At 40.4% G+C, this 15,636-nt stretch overlaps 1 protein-coding gene across 3 annotated transcripts in view; it reads right to left on the reverse strand.

Annotated features, from left to right (window-relative positions):
* ARID5B (AT-rich interaction domain 5B) overlaps positions 1 to 15,636 on the reverse strand; it is a 182,154-nt gene that overhangs the window by 128,388 nt on the left and 38,130 nt on the right. For all 3 annotated transcript variants that reach the window (XM_081004866.1, XM_081004865.1, XM_081004864.1), the window contains exon 3: positions 14,969 to 15,194. Coding sequence is in view for 2 of the 3 variants with exons in the window: in XM_081004865.1 (XP_080860991.1) it covers positions 14,969 to 15,194 (226 nt within the window). In the remaining variant the exon portion in view is untranslated. The remainder of the gene's footprint in view (positions 1 to 14,968; positions 15,195 to 15,636) is intronic.

Genomic DNA, 15,636 nt, shown 5'->3' on the forward strand with positions numbered 1-15,636 from the left:
TACACTCTGTGGGTCACATGGGAGTTATAAATTCTCTCTCTGACCCACAGCGAACCCTAAACGTGGCCAAAAATGAAAACAAGTAATAATATTGCTGCGATTGTGCTTCCCTCTTTGCCATGTCAGGATCTTATCGAGTAGATTTACACAAGCACTTCTTGCATATTCAAATTCACATTGGTCCACAACATGGATGCAGTATTTTGACGACTCAGTTCCAGAAGTCTTATAGGCTCCAAACCCTGTGGCCTCCGTCTCTCTCATATGGGCTCCCCCCCCCCCCCGATATGGGTATCCCCTTTCTCAGTTGTGGAGATAACTGTAGAAAATATTACCAGTAATTTACAAAGTCAGCAAAAACAAGCATTTGTTAAATATGGGCAAAATACTACTATTTGTGAAATTTTTAAATCTATGCAGCTGAACATAGGGAGCCTCCCAATATTTGAAAAATGCCCCCTTTCATATCCTGATAACTTAAAAGCTTCAGAGAATTTAAAATAATGACATGTTGGAAATACTTTGTTCCACTGACAACACAAGATGTGGATCAGTCATGTTGTTTGAGAGGGAGACTTAACCAAAGGGGATGTAGGATGAAGAAGGCAAAGGATGTAGTAAGGGATAAGAACAACCCAGCCAGACTCATCCCTACATCTACAGGTTAGCAAAGCTTGGTGCTAACTATTATGAGTTAAAACAGCAGTGCGGCTGTAATGGTAATCTCCAGAAATCAAAGGGCAGGATGCCCCTGGAAGAAGCACAGGAGGAACATGCGAGCCCATTGGATGCTCCCAAATATGTCTGCTGCAGGATGCTGCATCACAGCTGAAAGCGTCATAGGTCAAAAATGGTTGCATGAATCTGCTCTTGAAGTTGGACGTTTGAATTTTCCTGGGCATCCATCGGCTTGTGGAATGCTCTCCCCAAGGAGGCTCACAATCTATGGCCTTTTAAACCATGGGGGTGTATTGTTTTTGTTTGTGATTATGCTATATATTTTTGTGTTTTTATATTGTAAACCATCCTGTGATCTTTGGTTGAAGGGTGGCATAGAAAATAAACAAGCAAACAAACCATCCTTGGGGATTAATTTGCACAGAGAGCTTAACATGTTGATTCAGTCTCTTTACAGATGCATCTGTAGCCTCCCAAGGCTTTATGCTGTCAACACACACCCTTTTATAAGGACAGATCTGATTAAAATCACATTTTAAAAAGTAGTCATTAAATTAACTAGTTAACAGGGTGCCTGTACTTCTTGATCCCCGGTCCTACATGACATTAACTAGGTCTGTGTTTTAAATCTGCAAAGTTCAGTGTTTCCAAATTCACTGGAAGTTCCTAATATACTACTTGGAAATTATAGCTCCTTTGGAAGAAAGCTGGGCAAGGATCATAAGACCTTTTTTAAAAAAGATACTTTGTCCCTTTGGACTGAAACAGCTAATCATTAGCCACCTGTTTATAATGTTTACCCATTTAGGATATTACATTAACGCTTTTCTTTATGTGGTCTGGCCATTATTTCTCCCGGGTGGATAACAAAAGTTATCCACCACCCAAAGGCATATCATGCGAAGGCCAAAGGCATTGGCTGAGCTCAGGCACACAATGGTTTGCATTTGTATCATTTGTTGAGCATCTGGAATTGCATATACTTCCCTCAAAGAATTTCCTCCTTGTCTGAAACATGGTATTCATCGTAATAAACTATGTACCCAGAAAGTCATAAATGGAATAAACAAAAAGGAACTTCAAAACACTACATTAGGAGGATTTTATTTATCATTATTTTTTAACAAAACACACACAACAAAAATCTCATCGCTTTGCATTTTGAAGTTTTTCTTACTGGCTTTTTAATGTGGATATGTAAACAAGGTGTATGACTGTAGGGTAATGTTCTAGTCTGAAAGTATTTGAGCACTCGAGTGAAGCTATTTAAAGAATGGAGTATTCAGTTCCTCAGGCCAGATGCTAGTATAAATATGTAACTATGCTCACATTGCGGAATAAAGGTATTTTTAGTTTCTGTATTCGAACAAACAAATTACTAGAGCCCAGAGAGGGATAATATAGCCACCCCACCCATCCCACACAATATGTGCTCCTCCTAGCACCATCGCAAGATTACATAGGATCCATTCATTTTTCCAGGGTTGAAAACTGGATATCAATAGTCTGAATAATGGCTGCTGGAGAATGAGAGTGGGAGATTGCTACTGCCTTCATTTCCAGTTTATACGGTCCCTATAGGTTTGCCACTGTGGGGGAAAAAGGATGCTAAGCAAGAGAGCTAATCCAACAGGGCTTTTCATAGCTACAGAGCCCCTGGTAGGCTGGTGGGCTCCCCCCACCAATTTCCCTGTGTTAATAACAACAGACATTGCCCTATATTTACTGCTCTGTTCAGTTTGACAAAAGCACTTCCGCAAAGTCCCACTCTTGCTAGAAAAATCCTAATGGTTACTGATTTCCCCATGAGATTTAAAAACATGTTTTTGTTTTAAACGTGTTTATCTGTACTTGGAGAGAAAGAATTAGGACTAGAACATTCAAGTTTCGCCAGTTCTGCTGTTCTGTAATATAGTGTGAAAAGATACTAAGGCAACGAGTTATAAATGCTGGAGAAAATCAGCAGATGCATCGTCAAACTATCCCTCTGTTCCTTTCACCAGCATCAGTCAAAGGAAAAAAGAAGACACAGGAGAGGAAAGCGGTTCTCCCTCTGTGTGTGTGTGTGCATGTAATTTATTATAAAATCTATGTAATATGGAGCAGTACTACTAGCGTATCATCAATACCTCCCCTTTTTTCGCTAATAGGATTCACAAGCCTATAAAGGACAATGGCCACACTCATGCTTCCTCTCTGAGCCGTAAGATATGACTTCGAATAAAGCTGTAAATATATCTCCTGATACTGGTAAAATTAAGAATTTCTCATCTCGTGGCTTATTACGCCATCAAATCCCTCTCCTTGTATGCACTTATAAATTTACAATTATAGGTCATGAGATAAATACACTCCGAGAGACAGTGTGTGTGTGTGTGTGTGTGTGTGTGTGTACACACATATACACACACCTAACCTAACCTAACCTAACATATGTGGAAATAGCATGGATGCTTTGTGTATTATGGTGCTGCCTAGCGATATTAAATTTATTCCAATGCAGGTTCCTGGAGTTCATTCATCAGATATTTCATGCTCCTGTTCTGTTAATGATTCATTTGTCCTCAGCAATATTTATATTCTGAAGTGTGATGTCTCTAGCCGACAGAGCACAATGCTCTGCTGAATTACCTTTTTCTCTCTCTCCGCCCCCCCCCCCCCCCCGCCTTTCACAGCGTAACAAAGTTGAGCACAGACAAATTGAAGATGGCCTTTGGAACACTGTCAGAATAATACCTGCTTACAAAGCATATCCAGACACATTACTCAAGCCACATGTAATGCTCTGGCTGTCAACGTGCCCACAAAGTTACTAAACTGGCAATCGCAAAACAAGAGTGCGATATACATATTTAAAAGTTTAAGGTGGTGGTAGAAATGGTTAGGACACATTCTTTGGTAACTAGGCTCTTTCCCAATTTCACTTCCCCACAAATATTGATGCAAGAATTCCAGCAGTTATATGTCATGAGCTGTGGAAGTATCTTCCTTCTTTAGGAGGTCCAATCTATGTGGTGTCTACTCAGAAGTAAACATGATTGTTTTCAGTTTTGCTAGGATTGCCATCTCAATGACCCCTCTATATTACCCACAAATGAGAAAAGCATTTCTTTATCATGTTGCAAAGGCAACTTAGCTGTGCAAATTAAATTAGGGAGGAATTCATTTAGAATAGCAGATCTTAGTAAACAAAGTTTACGCAATCACAACTTGCCCAACCAGATCCTGCCAGCAAATCAGTTCTTTTTTTAAAAAGTACACGTTCTCATTGTTTGCCTTCATATGATATAATATTGTACCAGTGATTTACTACACACTGGTCTTGCAAGGAAGTTCACTAATCCAGGTTTGGTTTAGCTTTCTTGTCAGCCTGTGCTCTTCATCTCAGTTCTTATTCATCCATTTCACTGTAGTCATTAATAATTATCCCTGTAACAAAGAACTCGTTTAAATAAATATAAAAGTCTTAAATAAATACTTCCACAGCAAGAGCCCATAATATTCCACACGTACCAGGAGTTCTGACACCATTTCAAAATCATTGGAGTATAAGCTCATGACAAGGAAGGATCAAATGACAATTAAGGACTAATATACAGGATAATAAATAAAGCAATGTTATTTATTGCAAGACAGCCCTGTAATAGTAAGGTTATCTTGATGTTACCAAAGAGAGGAAACCAACTAAAATCTGATAAATATGCTCACAGAACACCAATAGGTTTTAATTATTTGCTTTATTACCCTATTTTTATAATGAAACAGGACTATGCTAATGCATGTGGGTTGCAATTTCTCAAAGTCGTTTATGTTACGTCTGTTAAGTTTGTAAGCGTAATTGTACAATACTGGTATTACAAGACTACTAGGCAATTTCACATACCTGTTTAATCAGGAATATTCAATCAACTTCAGTTTATGACAAGGATTACACCCTCTGTCCTACCAGTATACTTTAAGCAAAACCAGTTTTCTTACAGGTATTTCAACAGAGAAAAAAGTAGTTTCACATTTAAGGGCACGATCCAGACAAAGCTGTGTACTTTAAAATCTTACTGATTTCAGCTGGAGAAGGCTAGCCAAATGCTCCAGCTGGCCCATTGAAACCAATGAAGCTTAAAGTGCTTATCATGGCCTTCTTTCTAGTCCAACAATGTATATATATGTATACAGCCTAGAAACTACAAACTGAATTATAGGGGGTAGAAAGGAAACAAACATTGGATATAATGAAGGTTCTGCATAAGTCAATAGCAATATATTGGAGCTTGAGAGCTCCATCTAAATCAAGCTAGAAGGTAAAACAATATATTCAGGTGTGTATTTACATTCCTTGAAAAATCAGAGATGGTGTGTGCAGCAGGGCAGTGTCCACTCCAATATTCCAAGCCCATTCCCTGAATTTTCCATTTTTATTTTTTAAAGTTTCTAGTCCTTTTATTTGTGGTAAACTAACCAGCTGCTGAGCAAGGAGTAAACTTGCTCCAACCTTCTTACATTTTCAACCAATGAGTTGAAAGACACTGTACAAAGACACTGTGATTGTTATGTACTGAAGTTCTCACCCTGGGCCAGCAGGGGGATACTGTAGATAGTTATGCAAATGAAGGATCAAAAAGTGACGTTCAGTGATTGGATAGTTTTGTATGCAAATGAAGGATCGAAAAGTGACATTCAGTGATGGGATAGTTTTAGAAAATGGCAACAGTTGCATTGTTCTGGAGCTCTATATAAGCAGGCTGACTGAGCTCCTCAGCCTAGTTCTGTTCTGGCATCTGAATAAAGAAGAGCTGTTTAAAGAATCGCTGTGTCGTCTGACATGTTCGCCCACAACTTAACAGTGATGACTGGTATGAACTTGATGATGCTCTTTTAAGGAATTTTGGAGAGATCAGTTAATTACATAGTGATTTTCTCATCACTTCAATTTAAACATATTACACCATTTGAATTTATGCTGCACCATTTTGCATTGCTTATGATGCTCTGCCAGTATGCCACTAAGTCTGCCCCCATCACAAAAGTGTTGGCTATGGGTCAGGGTCAGGGACTTTCAATGTATCTTAACGTGTTTGGCTTTTACTCTGTTTTGCTGCAGGTTTTATACTTTTGTTCCCACTCCAGGCCTTTGGAATAGGTTATGCTTTAAATCAAGATAAATGATAATGCAAACAAAATATTAGCACACCGAGAATTCGTATCTTGTGTAATTTACAGACGGGAACAGTTTGGAAGGATGTCAAAACAGGAGATTAAATACTGACTCTATCAATTTGATGAGCTCAGCTTGATGAGCAAAACATGGTAGGCTGAACTTTCTCCCTCAATGATTTTATATCACAAACTGAAAAGGGGCTTCAGACAAGACAATAAGTAGGCCATCTAGGGCCAGTCAAGGGCAAATTTTTCAGCAGGTTTAAATATACTACCACTGCCATGGGTGTTGAAACTAATGAAATATTGCATCCCTGGAGAAGCTAAAAATCAACAGTACTTGAATCATCCAAATTCTCACTAGGCAACTGAGTAGTCCAGGGGGATTCAAAGAGCACATGGCCAAACATAAACCACAGGCAAATCCTTCCAGTCACTTTGGTTTGAAGGTACAGTTGTGGCCCTGAAAAATCTGGGGGTGGGGAAAGTTAACTAACCTTCATAAGAAGACAGAAAATACTACTTGGGTGAAACCCATAGAGATAATAAAACCAAATGTTAACTGCTTCTTTGGAGTTTCACTATCATTGGGTCAAGGACTTGGTTCATGTTGTATTGTATATAGCCTAGTGCTATCCAAGGTCCTTTAACTGAAGGCATCCAGGGATTGGAATTGAGACCTTCTGCATGCAAGTATTTGTGCTCCTACTGAACTATGGCCTCCATAGATGTCCAATTTGTCCTACCATCATCTTGTGATTTCAGGGCTAATCTACAAGGTCCAGACTTACGTGCTACAAACACATTTATTGAATGATAGCATTAACTTGATGCCATAGAATTCTGACTGTTACATTTAACGGAATGAAGAGATGTAGAATAAGCAAAAAAAATGTTAAGGGGCAGGAAGCAAGGTCGCCTGCGAAAAATGGAGACAGAAACTGAAGCAGAAAGGGGGGGGGGGGAGAAAGGAGACTCAGTTGACCACAGATGCCTAGCACATGTCTACCATGTTACTGTGTACAGACATCTCCCTATAAAACTTAAGTGTTGCAACAATCACACACACACACACACACACACACACACACACACACACACACACAAAATATCTGGTGAAATTTCAGGTACCCCACACCTGTTTAATCCTAGCCATTGACTGCCAACCCAAAGAAGAAACATTTACAGCTCCTATATGCAGGCGCAGACTTTGACAAATAGAAGACAGGAGCATAAACTCAAGCCTATGAGCTCCACAAATGATGGAGCAGCTACGAAGAAGCCTTTTTATGTACATTTGGTGTTCAACGTGATGCATGGATGGTACAATCAATTAAACAGGCACCTGCAGTTTAAAGAGAAGGTGGTCTCTGAGGTATTTATAGTCCAAACAAATTCTGAATTCTGAATATCAACAAGAGCAGCAATGCTGAATCAGGCCAAAGATTTACCTAGTCCCGCATCCTGTTCTCACAGTGGCCAGATTCCTATGGGAAGCCCACAAGCAAGACACAAGTGCCAACAGCATTCTCCCCATTGTGGAAGAAACATATCTATAGCATACAATGTGAAGCAACATTTTAAAAACAAACACACTACATTAGTCCAAAAGAGACAAAAAAACCCCACCCCCAGTAAATTGAAACCGGCAACTCCTATCCATATTATTACAGCAGCTCTATTTGTATACAGTCCTTTACAAAAGAGTTGGTGAAAAGACATCACAGATCTACCAAGACTTGATGAGGGTTTTGATAAGAGTAACAAAATCTAAAGAAAGTAAAATACACTGGGGTGGGGGAGCTAAATGGGAGGAGGAAAAGAAGTTATTTTAAAATGGATGACTTACCAGTGAATCACCCAAAGAAAGAACCAAACTCCATGGGAGACATTCAGCTGAGCAGAAAATCAATGTGTTGAGTTAAACCACAAGATTTAGATTGAAAAAGGAATGTGATAAAGGAGAAATGAAAGAATCATTGTAAGTCCTAAAGACAACAACAAGGAGGACAAATGTTGATGCCTCCGGCACCGAATCAGAGACTAGTGCGCACACATTAAAAAAAAACCTCGACAAATCAGTACATAAAACTATTAAAACCACGTAGAGAATTTGGGGGGTTGCTTGGGCTAGGCCCAAGGCACAAATGCTCTCAGCATTGGGTCAGTCAGACCCTATCTGGCAGCCTAGGCTTACTCCGTGGTGTGGTATATTGATGGAGGGGTGCTCTCCCCAAGAAGGCTTGCTGGGCACCCATCTTAAGGTCATTTTGGCACCAGGTGAGGCCCTATTGAGAAATTTATTAGGCTTTTTAGTTCCCTGCTTGTTGGGTTCTGTTGCTTTATATTTGTTTTATTTCTTTCAGCTGCTTTCATGCAGCTCTTTTTATACAGCACCATGTTTATTAGTGAAGTCTAGAAGTGGGACATTTGTCCACTGTTTTCTCAGAAAAGGTCAAAAGAAGGAACTGTTGACAATACTCATAATAGACATATTTAAATCAATGGACTTAAGATACAATGTATGGACTGAGCAGCATGCATGATATGACAATATTTTTTTATAAACTGAAGTACATTCATAAATAATCTATTTTACAAGTCTGCCGCGGGGGGAGGAGGACCCATAACTGCCACTATGAGCTCACTGGAGAAAGGGTGGAATAAAAAATGCAGTAAACAAACATACTTATGCAAACATGGTTTTCTGAGAACATTAAAAAGCAATTAAAGAAGCCAGTTTCAATTTGCAAAACTAAGGGCAGTCAGCTCATTAAACTATGGAAATAGTTAACTATTAGTTCAATTTAACAGCTCCGCTTTAAACCAATCAAACAATTACAACAAACAATTACAGCGATTAAAACAAACAAGCATATGCAATATCTCAGCAGAGGGACAAAACACCCAAGGAGTTTTGTGGTACCTTAAAAACTAACAAGTGTGTCGCGGACGGGTTCAGATGCTGTGGGCAAGAACCTATAAAAAGTAGAGTCAAGAATATGAAAGTTCAATGCACAACAAAGGGGTTAGCCTTCCTCAAGGACAGAGCCTATGGTTCTAGTATTGATAGAGTGATGGTTGTCAGGGCATTTAATAAACATCGTAGCTTCTCACAATTAACTAAGCCATTGCCTGCAAAATCAGCTTAAAACTTGTTACTGAGAGCAAGGGAACAATGCCACCAACAGTAAAACCCAGGGAGACGGCCAACGACAGTCCAATCCAAAAACCCAGTTTTCAAATCTGCAGCTAAGGAAACAATCCATCAGTCTACTCATTAAAGTAGTAATTTACTCCAACTGATCATTAGAAGAACATGGATATTACGATTTATTATTAGGAATCTATTTTACATAACGGGTGAAGGGTTTGGGGTTGTTTTTTTTTGCACTTCTAGCTTTCTTATTACTCTGAAGAGAGGTCAAGAATAGAAAGAGAAAGTTAGAAAACATGGTCAGAGCAGGGTCTAACAATTCCACTTCACAGAGCTTAGGCAGGTGTTAACCTGCTTGCAGACACATTTCGGTGTCAGGTACCTGTGGCATGATAGGAATAATTTAAGCCAATGTTCATTCAATTTATGATTTATTTATTTTTAATGGAAAAAATACTTGTCACAAATGAGCAGCTAAGTGGTTGTTTATAGGCCTGGTCTTGTGTGTGCGAGCAGCTACCAGTTAACAGGTAAGAAACTAACATCTAATGATTTGCTGTGCAACAACCAAGGCACACCCACACAGCCATATCTGAAAGGGTGCGATGATAGCCCTGGATACAATGACAACCTCTGTAAATTTACATACTGGGTTAGTTTACAGCTGGTAGCTGAATCCTACTTCAGTGAATGGATCAGCCTTGTTCCGCCTGTGCCCTCAATTCCCTAACCTAGACAACCCATAGTTTGCCATAACATTAAAACCAGAAAACTATGGCTTGAGCTTGCTCTCCAAATGAGAACTGGAATCCCACTTCCAATTGTGACATTGGACCGCAAGCACAACCCACACTTTGCTGCGATGCTGTTTTGCCATGATGTCCAAACCAACATACAGAATATGCTCACATGCTGAAAACTGGTTTTCTGTCACTTTTACATATACAGATGGAGCAATCATCACAGGATAAAACAAAGTACGAAACCCAGTTTGTGACACCAGTGTGGGGTACCTCAAAGGGGGGGCGGGAAGAAGGAATGTGCATTTTCCACAAGAGGATTCACACCATTTTTAAGCTGAAACACCAGAGAAACTGTGGTGCAGACATATCCTCAACTTTTGAACCAGAGATATCATGGACTTTTGTCTGACCCCACATAGGTAACGATTTTCAATATTCAAACGAAAACCAAACAAATATGTGAGATTAAGCTGGTGTCATGCCGAAATCAGCCATCAAATTTCTAGAAAGTTTTCCTCCTCTACGGAAGAGGCTTTGATTTTTATGCCTATTTCTCATGGTGGATGTAAGGTTGGGCTTCTCTTGCTCTTGAGAGATGGCAGAAGACTTCCAGCAGATGTTTCTCCAGCCTTTCCAATTGCCTGTAATTCCTGATCTTAAAAAGCCCCAGCGGGAGAAGTTGCCCTGCAACGTCTTCCTCTCAACCTTTATTTGGGGGAGACGAGACCTTTTTAAGGGAAGCACAAATCGCTGGAGAAGTACAGTCCACTGCAGAGATGCTTTGCAGAATGAAAGAAAAGTCATTTACAAAAAGACCCCTTGGCCACCTTGAAAATAAGCTATACAAAACAAAAGCTACACACCACCCCTGAGAATTTCTCCAAAATTTTCTTTCCCCCAGCATAATGTTACATTTCTCTTCTCGTAAACCCATGGAGAATATTCAAAAGTGTGTGGGGGGGGGGGGACACACACACACACCACAAGACAAATATTTGGCACAGCACGAGTTCAAACGGCACAAAGGGGGGTTAAACTGGCTATACTACAGCACCCCAATAAATTGAGCCCTTGAGAGCTAAATTAGGTAATTCCCCTACACCTCTTCCTAACCATCTCAGTTCTGAATCCTCTGTCTTTTTTTCTTTTTCTAAAGGCATGTTTGGCGATGAAGCCATTCATAACTGCCTATCCACAGACAGTTTGTGGTGGTGTAATTGACAGTGAGCCCACTGCAAAAAAATAATAAAAATGAAAATGCTGTTTTAATAACCTTATCCTAAAACACATTTTGTTGTATGCCTCAAAGGGTTTCAATAAAAAAACCCAACCTGCAGAGACATATTTTCTTGGCTTAAACACCAATCCAGAGGATATAAATGTAGTCCAGCTATAATGACATATTTATAGGCCTATAAAGCTTACACTACAGCTTTCATACTTCACTTAAAGGAACTCTGTAAGAAGCAGTGTTATATAAAATAATTTGATTTTCCCCCTTTGCAGACGGTAGACCAAGCAATGAAGATACATATGTATTTTTCAAAAAATCAACTTCCCCATCTTTAATAGACACGTTTGCACTGCATAGTTGCGAAAAAATCTGGAAAATGAATAACCCATCAGTCAGCTATTTTCTTCTGCTTTACCAAATATGGATATGCAAGTTCATTTGCTTTAAAAAACACCAAAAAAACCCCTTTCAATGATTTTGAAGACAAAAACAAAGCAAAACAAAAACCCACACAACTAGAGGCCCTACAAGTGAGTGATTTAATCAGACCAATTCTTCTGGAAAAACAGGTTCCCATGCTCATTATGAATAATACATTCCACAACCAAATCTATTTTTATCTGCACAGTATTGTTGCTTTTCTGTTATTTTGATAAACAAATGAAAGAAGTAGCCTTATTTATGCACACCAATCCACAACGCCCTTACTACGAAGTTGTGCCTTGGGCTTGGATGAGATTTCTCTGAAGTAAAGGAACAGAGGGGGACAGGGGCTAGGCCAGACCTTTTACCTCACGGGTAGCCAATGTGCTGTCCTCCTGATAAAACTCCCATTATGCCTGATCATTGGCCACACTGGCTAAGGCTGGACAGAAGTCGTAGTCCAACCCAAACGACACAAAGAGCACAGCAGCCATTTTGGGGGCCACAATCTCACGTGGGTCACCGCCCCACAAGATGGCACCCTGGTTTTTCACCTCAAAATGTTAGTCGGTATGCAATGTCATGCAACATCTATCATGCTTCTGAAGGAAAGTTAAACTCAGATGAATTTATACCGATTGCATAGAAGCCACACAATTCTCAGAATGTTGGAGGTGGCATGTGAAGTCTCGACAAACATCAAGACTCGCTGCAGCTAAGGAGCCGTGATTCTATATGCATTTACGGTCCAATGACTACCCTAAAGTAAACCCTATGGAACTCAGTGGACTTACTCCCAGCTCACTGTGTATAGGACGGCCGCCATCTTTGGAAGCACCTACCACAAGGTCATAGAACCTGCTTCTAAGTAAGCATGCCAGAACACACAGTACTGCTTCCCAGATTTAACAGATGCAGTTGGGAGCTTTCAATCCCAGCTACCGGGAACGATCCAGAAAAAAGATAAACACCCTTAAGGCTAATTAAAATAGGACATAATGGCACAGTTAACATGTGCTAATACCAGAAGGGCTTAAGGTGCACCCAGCCCAGGGCTATGTGCACTTTATTAACATTAAATTTCCTGGCAGCAAAGATTCTGTACCCAGAACATCTAGATTCTGCACCCTCTATAAATTACGCAAATTTGGCTAAATTGCATTATTTTGCATAATTTATTATGGCTTTTTGATAGTCACAGGACAGCATAAGGAGCTATGAAAAATGCTAAAACTCTGCTGTCAGTCGTTCAAAATATTATTGTCACCCCTCTTGTTAAGATTTGAGCAAGCACTGACTGCTTCATAAGGACTAGAAACTTTTAAAAAAGAAAAGATGATGTTCTCAAGAAACTGAATTCTGCACCCAATACCACCACATTCCATGCTTTCTCCATCCTCCTGCAGAATCACAACAGAAACACAGCGATGGCATAACAGCCATGTATCTGGGAACAGTAGATAGCAGCATATGTGCTGATTTCATGTGCAAAAAGATGTGTAAAATGGCAGAAGGGATGCAACATTCATTCTCTCAAAGGGAAAACACTATCTATTTGAATGTCAACGAGGAGTATGCCTCGTTGGAGGCCACGAGGAGTAAGATTTATCCTGAAATGGGAAAAGTCTAATAGAATTTAATTGGAATGAAAAAGTAAGTTCCAACAGAGGGCTGAAAGGGACCAAAATTACTTTACATTTCTTGCCCGTCTTCTGATTACTCCGTGAACTCTTTGATTTACTCTCACATCCTCAGTTTACTGGTCTAAAGGTATTTTTTAAAAATTCACACCAGACTTCATCTTAGGGATGGGCCAATCTATTTCTAGCCCATGTCACTCTAGCAAATATTCATTCATAAACCTGCTCAATAAATGGCATTAAATAATAATAATAATAATTGCACAGACCTTCACATTGAAATGAGAATTCAAACACATATTTCTGAATGCGTCTTTCAAAATAAACATTTCTAAATGTATTTTATATAAAATATATGCATTTTAAACACAAGTTGATGCATTTCTCTTTTTGAGCCGAGAACTGCATCACAAAGAATGAAATCCAAGGGGTAACTATGTTCTAATCTGCACATTAGAACAAGAGATGAAAATCACGTCAGTTTGCAATGGAATTTCCAAAGAACAGCCTCTTCAAATGCCCTTGATGCAACAGTGCATGTACAGATTCTAAGCAGAGCGCACTGGTGGCCTAATAACAAATTGCAAGACACTGCACGGACTGTCCCTGGTCTAAATACCACTAAAGAAATGTATACTTTATATAGATACAGTATATATAGATATATAACTTCCCGTCAACAACGCTACATCTATTTATACCCAGTAACAACTTAACCTTGTATTCAATACACGCCGAAGGCAATTGTCTCACTGGGATGGCAAGGCATGCGTTTTCACTTTTAATTTCTTATCTCCTATTTATGGCTTACCCTTGGAGCTATTTAAACATCACCTTTTCAAAAACAACAACAACTGGGCAGGTACAGCTTCTTGCAACTCAACTGTGGAATCAATACACTTCCCCTTCTGCAATGTGCAGGACGGGGGAGGGGGTGATAAAATCTATGACGTGCATCCAAAGAACTGCACAAGTAGGTCAAGACACTGTGTTGGTGTGTTCTGGGTATCTCAACACACTAAAGGGGGCTTCTGTTGTAGAAATGGCCGGCATCAACGATACAGCTGAAACTGCTGAAACTGAGGGGACTTTCAGCAACAACGGGTTCATTAGGGATGGTGTAAGACATGGAATAACTTTTTATTATGCCTCATGTTAATCAGTGGGAAGGAACCCGGGCCACAGAAAAACACCTTGGTTCAGCTTTTTCTACAGATGCTTTTTGCCCTGTTAGATCCCAGAACAAAAGAGAAACAGATAGTTCTACGGGACCCATCGTTCCTTGAAGTCAAAGTGTGTGACCGTCAAGTTACATGGGATCTAGGGCCGGCCCTAATATTAGGCAGAGCAAGGTGGCCCCTCAGGTGGCTGGAACATGTGGGGCGGGCAGCAGTGACATCCTCCTGATCCCCCAAAGAAATCTGGCCATTCCTGTGCCTTGGAGGACAGAGCTGCATGTGTCCTGCAACCTGTTTCCCTTGAGGGTGGTGAAGGATGCCGTCCTGTCACCAGTGTTGAAGTAGCCATTAACTTCAGTCTAGTCAAGTTCTGTGCACGGAATGGGACGCCTCGGGTGGTAAGACGTCTTACACCGGCTCTGACAAGATGACATCGAAGGAGCTACTTTAGGCATGCCTAGTAGGGTTATTTTAAAACTCCCCACCTCCCATCTTTGCCCTGCTGACCCCTCGAGCAATATTACAACCTGATGTCAGAAGCTCCTTATATAGCAGCTTGATGTATAAGACTGTGTGTGCAGAGGGGGATGAGGTTTATTTGAGGTACACAATCACAAAGAGACCTTGGGGTAGCGGAGATGGTTGCCAGATTCTTTAGATCCCAGCCACATGCCTCTTTACCCAACAGACAAGCACAATGGAAAAGTTGTCCAGCCAAGAGTCACAGCACCCATCGCATAGGTGGTGAACTGTGTACTTACCAAGGTCAGCCTTTTCCTTCAAAATGTCTCTAAAGTTGAGGCCGCTGTTGTGTGTGGTTTGCCTGAACCTGCTCAGCGCTTCCTTCTGACCATTCTTTCCCAGTTCCGTAGGTCTAATGGCTTCACCCCGGAGTCCACGTTTCCATTTGGAGAAATCTGCCTGGGCCCATTTGGCCAAGTCTTCGAGCTTCACCGTGACCTTCTCTGAAGCAGCAACAACTTCATCCTGCAAGAGACAACCAAGAGAAGGTCACATTTCGCTCTGCAATACACGGCAAAGGTTATTGCTCTGAGTCTGTGACGTCCGCTTACAGCCATTTCGATAAAGCTTTTGCCAGGTTCATTTTCACCACCACTGAAACAGAGCATCCTAACCAAGAGGAGATCGGTAAATTTGTGGGTGCGTGCTTTTGTGTGAAATAACTTTTCCTGTACCTCTTCCTCTTTCACTTTCTCAGACACACTCACGCACAACACCCACACAGTGCTCAGAAATAGCACTCACATACCAACAACAATTTAGTAGGGTGGCCACCAGTGCAATACCAAAAAGAGGCAATGCACCACAACAAAGAAAGGGCAAAAAGAGGGTGCAGATTTTAATACAACCTGTGTATTCTACTTTCTACGTAGAGGTGCAAATTTGGAAACAACAGCTATCATTAAAA

Source organism: Podarcis pityusensis (genome assembly GCF_964106645.2).
Source record: "Podarcis pityusensis genome assembly, chromosome: 5".
Classification (NCBI taxonomy): domain Eukaryota; kingdom Metazoa; phylum Chordata; class Lepidosauria; order Squamata; family Lacertidae; genus Podarcis; species Podarcis pityusensis.